Source organism: Centruroides sculpturatus, unplaced genomic scaffold (assembly GCF_000671375.1).
Source record: "Centruroides sculpturatus isolate CEXI.00-Female unplaced genomic scaffold, Cexi_2.0 scaffold2471, whole genome shotgun sequence".
Classification (NCBI taxonomy): Eukaryota; Metazoa; Arthropoda; class Arachnida; order Scorpiones; family Buthidae; genus Centruroides; species Centruroides sculpturatus.
Window position 1 is genome coordinate 20,946 of NW_019386567.1, and position 11,884 is coordinate 32,829.

The 11,884-nt window shown below is 24.7% G+C and overlaps 1 protein-coding gene across 1 annotated transcript; it reads right to left on the bottom strand.

Annotated features, from left to right (window-relative positions):
* Positions 1-7,007: 7,007 nt before the first annotated feature.
* On the bottom strand, positions 7,008-11,831 carry LOC111615324 (the record flags this gene model as incomplete). Its single annotated transcript, XM_023356752.1, has 4 exons — positions 7,008-7,264; positions 10,504-10,616; positions 11,474-11,564; positions 11,744-11,831. Coding segments are annotated over 4 exons (330 nt in total), but the record flags the coding sequence as incomplete, so codon positions are not given.
* Between the last annotated feature and the right edge of the window lie 53 nt (positions 11,832-11,884).

Below are 11,884 nucleotides of genomic sequence, written 5' to 3' on the forward strand. Positions count from 1 at the left end.
ATTATAAAGAGGTAATGTTTGTAAGTAAGTAAGTTTGGATGTAGCGGGTAATCTCCGAAATTACTCATCCGATTTCAAAAATTCTCTCACCAATATTTAGAATGGAACTTCAGGGTGGACATAGGCTATATATCATTCCATTAAACATTCATATAAATTAAAATGTATAATCTAGGTTAAGGCTTTTATGTCCAACAGATGGCGCTACGAGTACGACGCCCTAAGTTTGCTTTTCTGTGAGGCATTACGCTTTACTGTGAAAATGAACTAAAGCAGATCATCTTCTATCTATCTATATAAATAAAAATGTAATGTTTGTTTGTTCCTACCGATTCCTTTGAAATTTTGACACAACGCTGCATTCGAATACGCGCGTGTTTTTATATAATATACGTGTTGAAATTCTCCCCACTGAAGGGAGATGGTTAAGATAAAGGCTTACCATAAAGAACTCTGCTTCTATTTATACTATTGTAGATGCGGTTTTTTGCGTTTTTGATTGCGTTTTAATAGGGTACGTCAACAGAATGTACACTAAGAAAAAATTTTTCGAAAAATTTCCCCCCACGGGGGGAAGTGTTATACATTTATAATAGATACATTTTGAGCCAAAACAACGCGTTGCGGGGTCTGCTAGTATATTTATATTTTAAAATTCTTCTTATAAAATATCTGGCTTTATTTTTATAACTTTACTTTTACTGAGAATATTGTTTTTTTTTTAAATAAAGGATTGAAAAGGCAAATAAATAAATAATCTCTTATAAAAATACAGTAGATCCCCCTATAAAACCGTTTCCTATAGTTATGATTCCTATAAAAATTGTGGCAGTATCCGTAAACAACGGTAAAAATAACTCCTATAATACGTAAAACGTCATCGGGCAGCCGAACTACTTTCCCGCCGTCCGTAGCGCCACACTACGGACGTTTAGGCGGATAAATTGAGTTTAGTATCGTCTGTTCATATAATTATATATAAATTAGGTACTGTACATATAATTATATATTAATTATATATAAATTAGGTACTGTATATATAATTATATATTAACTTAATTTATTGTAACTTTATTATAATTAAATATATATTTTTCGCCGTCTAGCGTCACGCTACGGCGAGTTAGGCGACCTATCGTCTGTTTAGTACTGTAATTTTATACATTTCTTGTGAAAGAAACATTTCTTATTTAACGGCCATAAAAATTATTTATATTAATGATGTCTCCAAAGGTCAACGAAGTTTTCGCAGAAAAATAATATCAGAAATCGCGGCCGCGGTTTGATGCGCTGTTCCGCGACGAAACCAAGCTTTAGCAACGGGCGTAGTCGAACGGTACACACTCGGTAAGCAATCCTACAATTTTTTGTTTATAACGTAGTTTATACGGATTATTTTCAAAAAAATATACGTATTTTGGAAATGTTGAGTCGAATTAGTCTAGAATCGATTAATTTTATGAAAGAAAACCTTTCAAACAGCCGTAGTCCGTAAACTATGATTCCTACAAAATTGATTCATAAAGAACGGAACGTATCTACCGTCTTATAGGGGGATCTACTGTATTTAATTCTAAATAAATATTTCTATTTGTTTTTATAAGAAAATATTGTTATCATTGTGAATATTGTATACAGTATTTATGTTATATTGTATTGTATTTTTGTATATTGTAAATATGTTAAAAAAAGAAATTTATATCATTAACGCATAATTATAACTGTAATAATTAATAATATAACTGTATGCTTGCTTATATTTCCGAGTTATAAATTTAATGTTAATAATAATAACTGAAAAATATGTTATTTATCAATACTAAACATTGCTTTTTAAACTTATTTAGTAAGTATTTAAATACTGTACTTTTTTAATTATATAAATAAGCTATTAGTTCGTTATTCATATCACAAACTATGCAATTATTTGCTATAAAAATTTTAAATTAATGTATTTAATTAATTTAAATAAAATGTTAACAAATTTTTTAAATGTAATATTATGTTTTATCAAATTTTTAATAAACATTATCTATTATTTTATTGTGATAAGGATAGAAACCCTACTACAGGAAGTAATGACATTTTTCTGATGTCACGGACCATACAAAATTTGAAATAACATTAGAAAACTTAATAAAATAATAAAAGAAATCATAATAATAAATCATTCTACATTGTTCAGAATTATTTTGCAAAAATAAACCATTTATTTAATGAGATCATTCTCAGATTTAATAGATAATAAATAATAAAAGTACGCTAATTCTCTTACATTCCACAAAGCCGGGTACACCACAAAAATATGAAAACTGGAGATATATTCAAGACCGTTTTCATTATAATTTACCAAAAGTTATTTGAAATTTTCTCATTTTTCATAATATAATTTAACCTATAAATATTTCATATATAGAAACATAGAGAGTTTAAGGATTAAATTTTCACGGCAAATTATTTACTTTCCTTGCTATTATAAAATTTCTGAAATTTCACAGAGATGTTTGTGTATTAGAGAGATTAACTATCAAAATTTAATAGCACTAAAGATCAAGGGGATGGGGAGATATAGAGGTTTCATGCGTCATATCTTGAGTAGAGTCGAGCTTGTTAATGATTTTATTCGTTATTAGCATGTTTATATTTTTTAAACTCGTCCCTACGCTCATATATATAAGCTAATTTATAATTACTTATTCATAATTACCTATTCATTTATTGATACATCTCACGGATATCCATTATTACTTGCAAAACTGTTGATCATGCACGTCTCTATTCAAAAACATTGCATTTATCATCATTCCTACTATCAGCATCATCAATCATGAGCTTCGAAATTAAAAAAACAATTTCCTGAAAAATTACTGTAAAAGAAAACTTTATTTAGATGTAAATTTTTAATTTATTGAAATACTTTATCGTTTACACTTTAAAATTGAGAAATAGTTTTTGAAATTGTTTAATATTGTTAAATTGTCGATTAATTATTTGTTTATCAAATATTTTACACTAAAAACTCTGTTTTCAATACGAAATAGTACATTAATATTTATGGCGAAAATCCGTTTATAACAACTCATTAGTGCTTTATAAGGGTATTGTTATTTAGAAAGGCACTAAATTTGCGATTTGATTCATATAAAACAGTTTTGAGAATTAATTATTCTTAATTAAATAAAAATTCTTCAAATTTAAATATTAATATTTCAGAAATAATTTTTTAAAAATTTTATCTTTATAAACTCTTATATTTAAACGGAGAAAAAACTTACCTTATTTATTTACCAATTTTAAACGTATCGCAATATTTTTATAAGTTAATATTATTGTTTAATTTCTTATTAATTATCAAATAATAATTAAATATAATAAAACAATATAACCGATGAAATAAGATATTAAATAATATTTTAAAATTTAATTTAGCCTATTACTATATTTAGTTTGCATCATTTTAAAATAATTTTATACATCAAAAAAGTAAAAAAGAGAACGAGCAATTATTTATTGTGACATCGTTACAATGCCGGGCTGCAATTTTTAATTACATTTTTAATTAATTTCATTTAAAATATATGCTCTCTACCTCAAATTAGCCCTTGTACATCATACTTTTCCTTTAACAATATAGTCATGCCGGTCATTTATCTAACACCTTTCAAGGGAAAATGTTTGAATTGAACTAACGTAAGTTCCTGTTGGCATCGGAAGTGCATGTATTATTAATCGGGGTATACTACCGCTACGGTTTCCATTTCTGGTCTCATCTTTTATCTATCTGAGTCTGTTCTGAAGATTATGAAAAGAGAAACAGTGAGAATTTATAAATCTACAATTTTTTTCAAATTGCAGCCCAATAACGTGGATAAACCAAGATTTGTTGTTTAAAAATTGCTGAAACAATGTATAATTATAAGAAAGTTTTACAAGATATGTTATTATAAAATACAAGATTTTATCCGGAGTGTATCAGACTTCAATTATATGAACTTTTCCATCGTAAATTTTCTTGTTTTCAACTGAGTGTAGATCGATATCAATCTTTTTATTGACCACTTTAAATTTATTTTCAGTTTAAGAAGCTCAAATTTACTTGAAATTTTAGAAATTTAATAATCTTTATATTTTATACATTTTAAAAGATCTTTGTAAAAATAATATTCAATTTTCAATCTTTAATTTCAGAATTAAAAAATCTCTTTTATTCTCTTTTCTATTTTAAAAATATTTATTAAATAGTTTTATTCTTAATGCAGAATGGTCATAATTAAAGTTTTCCCATTTAGACTCCGTAGTTATAAATAATAAGCGAATTGTCACCAAAGTTTATATACAGACTGTACAAAGGATGCGGAAAAATATCAAGTATTGCAAGAATTTTAAGTGTTTTATTATATTTAAGGAGTAAAATGATTAAATTACATTTTATGCAGTTATTAAAAAACATTGATCCTATAAGTCAGAAATATTAGATATAAGTTTATTACAAGATAAGATTGACCGTTAGAAGCACAAATACTTTTTTTACATCCAGCATCTTCAGTTTAATCTAATTGGATTGAACTTAGATCTAATCTAAAATTATAATTTTACTTTAAATATAGGTTAAATAGGATAAAGTTATGGATCTTTATCATATTTCATAGTTTAATATAAACATTGTAGTAAATTTAATAGTATATCATAAATTTCGTGTATTAGGAGCAAGAAATTTACTATAGTATATTATTATATTATATTGTTTTGAATAGAAGTCTCATATTAATAAATAATATCTAGAATTTCTCATTCAGAAATAGCATCAGATCCATTCTAATTTCTTTATAATATAGTTTATTAAATTAAATTATAATTTTATTTCTTAATTTTCGTCTGCTAATCACTTATAATCTGTCTTCTCAAGTATAAATTGTATTTGTTTATAATAGTGATTAAATCTTTGATTAACTTTAAAAATAAATTCTAGAAACATAATTAAATTCTTTTATTAAGTTGAAAAATTGTTCTTTTAGGCATAAAAGAAATTATTTTATAAACAATAACGTCAGTTACTCAGCTTAAATCTATAGTAAATAATTACTTAAAATTAAATTTTATAAAATAGATTTAAAAATATCTCGATTAATTCAAGAGAGAAATAGAAGTGGATTAAGAAAATTTCTCTAAAATTAGATTACTTTCAAATGAGGTCACAACATAAATCAATTTAAAGAAAATGGAGACTGTCAAATTATATAAATAACAGAGAAAATCCTTCCAATTTAATTAATATTAGTGTAGATGTAATATAAGATGAGCTCCTTAGAAATGTTTGTATCTGTACAATCAGACTATTTTCATTCATTATTATTTGAGAAATATTTAATGAAAGACAGTTGTTTGCGTTATTAAATATGTTCTTTTTATATCAAAATATGTAGCAATATTAATTTTCTTGATTATTCAACTTTATTTAAAAATCTCAATGTATAGATGTGAATGCAGAGATGTATCTTGTATAAGTTATTTTAAGAGGTGCATACAGTCTGATCTACGCATAAAAATTATTTTTTTGTAGATAATCTGGAGACAAATATATTTATATTATTTTTGTTATGATTTATTTATTTATTTTTAATATTTAGAAAAGAAAAGGAAAACGATTCTCTGCTCTTCCCTATATACACCCCTGTATGAATAAATGTATAATAATTACTGTATAAAATTATAAAACCATATAACTTAAATTATAATTATATAAATCATGTACACAATTAATTATTTTAAAATTTGAAAGTAGAAATAATTAAATTTTAAAGTCAAATTAAATAAATTTTTCTTTTATGTATGCAATTTTTGTTTTTGTTTTTTTTTTTTTACGAACTGATCAAATCATAACTCCATATTTTTCTATGTTTACTGCAATTTTCGGATATTTTATAAAATGTATCTACTTTACACATATTTCTTTATAAACAGGGTTTACAGTTACTGCTATTGAAAAGTCTCATATTTCCTTTTGTTTCAGAAGATACTTTTCTCTATTTTTATCTTTTAGTTTGAAACAATAACCCAAGCCAAAATCAATTTTAAAGATTTTTCTAAAATATCTAAGATTGGAAGATTCTGCATCGTACAAGCCACGAAAGTACACACGAAAGACACTTTTTAAGCTTTAACGAACAATTATTTATTGTGACATCGTCACAATGCCGTGCTGCAATTTTTAATTATATTTTAAATCTATTTAATTTAAAAAAATATATGCTCTCCATCTCAAATTAGTATTGGCTTGCCCCTGTAAATCATACTTTTCCTTTAACAATAGAGTCATGCCGGTCATCTATCTAACTTCGTTCAGGAGAAAATTTTAATTGAAATAACGTATATAGTTAATCGGGTCCTCCTACCCCTAAGGTTGCCATATCTGGTCTCGTTTTTCATCTATCTATCTCAATTCCCGAGATTCACGAAAGACAGACAGACACAATGGAAAATGTGTGTGTGTACAATTTTTCAAAATGCAAACCAATTAATTATTAAAAGTATATAAAATTACTCTAAATGTTACTTTAGTAAGTCATTTAAGCGGCCGCGACTTTTGACATACCTTTTTCTTCCCCTCTTTTTTTCTCGTCACCCTTTCAACTATCAAATTTCAAAGATCGTTATGATATATCACAATTTGATAAATTGTCAAGGTGCAACACGACAACAAACAATTTATTTTCGAAAAGCTGTGTATCATCTGACGTGATCACAGGAAGCATTTACGTGAAGTGATGACACCTATAAAACCTTGCTCCCTACAAATCACGCTATACGATCTCAACAGATTTCTCTGTTTAGAAACTAATCTTATAGTCGTTCGACTTATATATATATATATATTAGGAAAATAATTTTATTTTAATTTTTTAAATTCAATTTAAGATAGCTCTTTACCTTACAAATTTANTAATTTATTTGATAAATTTTTATATATATAAGCAATCGATAAACATAATTTTCTATAAAATCTACGCATTTATTCACAGTTTTTTTTTTGAATTTGAAACACAATTTACATCTGTACATATTGGGGTATGCGATTAAAATTTGACAGATGTTACAGATGAAGAGTAAAGATACTAATTTATTTTCACATTAATCCAATTACATTCATAATTAAATGATCCTTCTGGAAAAAAAGAAATGAACTTTCTTCTTCTGGACGTCTTGATAAGATCTCTTGGACTTCAAAATTACCAATTGGACTGTAGCAATACTGTTGTTTTTATACCTAGTTTAATAATTAAATAATTGTATTTTATTCGTAAATTTCTTAAATAGAGAATCAGTAATCAATGAGAAGCAAATATAAATTTAATAATTTAATTTATACAAAAAAAGTTTCATTTCGTATCACGTCGATTTTAATTAATAATTTATAAAAATATTATAAAATTTTCATTTAAAAATCCAATAATTTGCTTAAAACAATTGTTATTGTGAAAGATATTGGCACAAAAATATCGAATAAAAGTATTATTTCCTCGAATGTCCTCCAGATGGATGCAGTTTCTTATTAGAAATTCTTCTTGAAGTTAATAAATCGATCGCTCTTCGTAAATTATATAGCTCTTATTATTGGCTTAGCCTTTAATAATTATGCAGGACAAATTAACTCTTGGACAAAAAATAAATAAAATCAACTTTTGTATACTTTAAAGAAAAATTCTAATTAGTCTTTTAGTAATATTAGTAAACACTATAATTAATTTTTAAAGAAACTATAGAAAATCGAACATGATAATTACGCACAATTTAGCTTTAAATAAACGAAAATTATTATAAGTTCGATCACTGGAATTTTATTTTGGAAATGCATTAATTTTTTTGCCAATTTCCTTATTTTATTCCCAGAAATAAGTAAATTTTTGGAATTCTACGATAGTTTTTCTTATGGGAAGAACTTCTTATTCTAGTTCTAGAGTAGTTTATAAATTTGTATATATTTATCTACAGACTTATAATTTTTTTGTTATATTTGATAATAAGATCGTGACTACTGAATGAGATACAACCGAATAGATTATTTTTTGCATATTTGCAACGTTGAGGATGTATTCAAAATAACCAAAATAAAATCAATCATTGAGTAAAAATATATTAAAAAAGTTGCAAATAAAGAAAATTATAAAAGATTGATAGAAATACAACTAAATTGAGCTATGTTATAAAATTTTAAATGATAATTTAATAGAAATTCATAAAGAATAAGATGATAATTTAATAGAAATTCATAAAGAATAAGATAAAAATTTAGAAACAATTGAAAATCTCTTCAAGAGCTGATTATTTATTTATTTATTTAGTTTTATATGCCTTTAAAACATTTACGTGCCCTATATATTGTGACACTAACTGAATTAACTTTAGTTAAAGATTAACATCAGTGAGTACAAATTTTTCAAATTGGTCGACAGTCAGCTAATCAAGGGATACGATCGGAATTCCCCTAAAAATTCGAAGAATAGGAGTTCAGAAATTGGATTCTGGAAGTAATTCGTACTGAAATGGAAAGTGACACCAGATAAAAGTATAAAATTTGGCAATAAATGTTATTATCCAAACAAAACTCATATTAAAAAAAGAACAGAGTGGAGGAGAGAAATGGAAGATGAAAAAAATGTTTTCATAATACACAAAGTCGTTAAAAAAGAATTAATTTTATAATTGGATAAGTTTTAACAATTATTTAATTTTTTCATGTTTAAAGATATTTATTTTTAATCTCCTGTTTGTAGAAAAAGCTATAAAAACAGAGGAGAAAGCATAATGTAATAGGTACATCGTCGCTTTTGCAATTGAATTACGTCAGCAAATTCACCTAGAATAACAGTAAACATCACAGTTAATGGATTTTTTTTTTAACTTTCTGTCTCAAGTGCTAAAAGTTATTTGTCTTTCTTACATCTTTTCTGTTTTAAAATAATAATTTTCTTGATTTTATTAATATAAAATTAAAAATAGTGAAGTTGTTTGCTGAGAACATAAAAATAACAAATCTTCAACGTTAATTCGTAACTTTATAATATACGTAAGGAATTAAATTATTATAATTCAATTAAATAAAAATGACGTCGTTTTATATATATATATATACATTTTTTACGTTATTTTCCTTACAATTCTGCTTAATTATTCAGAAATGGTTTTATAAAGAGCGTGTGTCTTAATAAATTCTTCTCAGGTTTTTATCATTTTAATCAAACTAAAGTGAAGCTGGAGATTTACAATTTTATCCTCAACTAGAAAATAAAAGAAAGAAATAATCCAAGTACAAATTAAACTGTTAATATTGATAATGCATGTATTTTATATAGAATAAAAGAACATTTTCTTCTGAATATCTTTATGATCCTTTCGGAAAATCACTAATAAATATAAAATTTGTATAATTAATTTCAAGATCGTACTAGAGTTATATTTAATTATATACATTCTCCCCTATTTTCAGAAAAAAAAAATGTTTAATTCTATTTAATTAAAATATTATTAACATTTTAAAACTTATTTTAACATTTAAACATGATTCACAGACATTAAAACTTAATTAATTTGAAATTTGTCTACAGAATTACATAAATAAAAATAATTTTAAAAAAAAATGTTTAATTTCGTCGACGTATAAATCATTTTATAATGTTTTAATCATTGAAGATTAATTTCTTAGAAATTTTTCCGATAAAATTATTCAGCAAAGTAAATTGCATTTAAATTTACAGGTAGAAAATTGAAAATTTAAAATACTTTTTTATACAAAAGGCAATTTTCTGGGGGGTTCTTTATGATGGCGAGAATTTACTTTTTACATTAAACGATTCTGCAATTTATATGTGCATATCAAAACAATCGTAAAAAAAACTGTTAATGCTCCTATTAAACAACGTAATGTACGTGTTTTCCGACGTCGTTTACAAATATTTCTTTTATGTAGACTACTAGAATCTTCGACTAATCATTATTTCCTATTTAATGGATACCAAAATGGAATCCCAGATAAAGTTAACTAGGATTTCATGTTTCTCTAGTTGAGGTTAGCTCTTAGCTATAATGAGTCAGACACAGAATTATTAAACAGAATTTATCTAGTAAAACAGTTCTTTCTAAATTATATATGTTGAAAGAGAATTTCACAACATATTCACAATGTTAACAATATGTTTAGAAGTATCACTTGTAAATGCATTAAAATTAATTAACGTAGAGATTACTTTTATAATTTCTCTTATATAATACTTACTTTTATTGTAACTTAAAATATTTTATAATTATGTTATTAAATTACTATTATTTTTTTTTTAATTAAATGTTCGTTATTTTATTGGTGTTGCAAGAATTTCATTACAATGCTTACATTGTTAACACCGTATTGCAGCTTGGCTTTTGTTAAAATTACCTGTATTCAAAAAAGTTAAGCTCTTCGTTATATTAAAAAAATAAGTAAGCCGTACAGAGATAAGAAAAAAAAATTACCATTTCCTGATGAAAACTTATATTCTCGATCACATTCAGCGTCAGAAAGTTCACTTCCATCCACGAGAAGGGGATGATGCGTAACGGGTATCTCTTCTTTAATGCTCTGCCATCTTAAGATAAATGAATTTTCATTATATTTTATTTCATTTTAATAAAGAAAAACGTTATAAAATTTAATCCTAATCATGAAAAAGTTCATCAGCTGATTATTTTTTAATTAAAAAAAATTGAAGAATGTAATTAACTTTTTTAAATACATGTTTAAGTAATTTGAAGAGATACAGTAAAATTTACGGTTATAGGATGTTTGGGAGTTATATTCTTATGTATATACATTCAATCTTACAAAGTAATAATAAAATATTTGATTAAAAATCTTCTTTAAATAATTATTTCTTGAAAGACTGCTTACAAAATGAATTTTCTATAATTAAATTTTAACAATTTATAAAAAGGTTCATTAATAACATGAAAGACTGAGGATTATAAATGTGAAAATATTTTGAATTTTCATACAGTTAAGTATTAAATATTATGTATAACCATGTAAAATTATTATAAAGTACATCAAAACTTTCTTAGCTTCTTTAGTTTTTCTATTTTTATAAATAACATTTCAAAATCCTTCGTATACGATAAATTTAAGACAAATATTTTCAATAAATTCATAAATTATATTCATCTACTGGAAAATAATACATTCATACTCCTAATTTTATACGAAAAATTGATTTATAGTTTTCTCTGTTTTAAAATTCTCGATATATTGATTATAAAATACATATATACATCAGGCGAAAGAACTTACAAACATACGTTAAATTCTAGATTTTATGACAGGAATTCAATTTTATACCATTTTAACAATTAATAATCTTCAAGTTGTGTATCCAAAACATTGAATTTTTCATTTATAAATTGTTTATTTCCAGAATATAATTGATATATGGTAGATAATATGCATTACCTATCATTACTTTCAGGAATGGACCATCTATTTCCATTTAATATTTTGCTGTACTGAGCGCAACTTGCAGATGGAGTGGAGTGAGGTCTATCTGTAACAATGATTACAATTTAGTTTTTTTTCTAAATAATTACAAGTTTATAAATTAATATTACCAAAATTTTCTAGATAATAATTTGCCAGATTAAATCATTTAATAAGGAATTGTAAGCATGCAGTGAATTAAATTTGTGGTTTTCTTTATTAAAAGTATTAAAATTCTTTAAATACCATGATGCATTACATCTGTAAATCCATATCTAGCATCACCTTCTTCGTATTCTCGATTCTGTTTAGATTTATCATGTTTTTCATGTTTCTAAAAATATAATTCGAATTTAAAGCTTTAATAACAGATTAAATAACATTAAA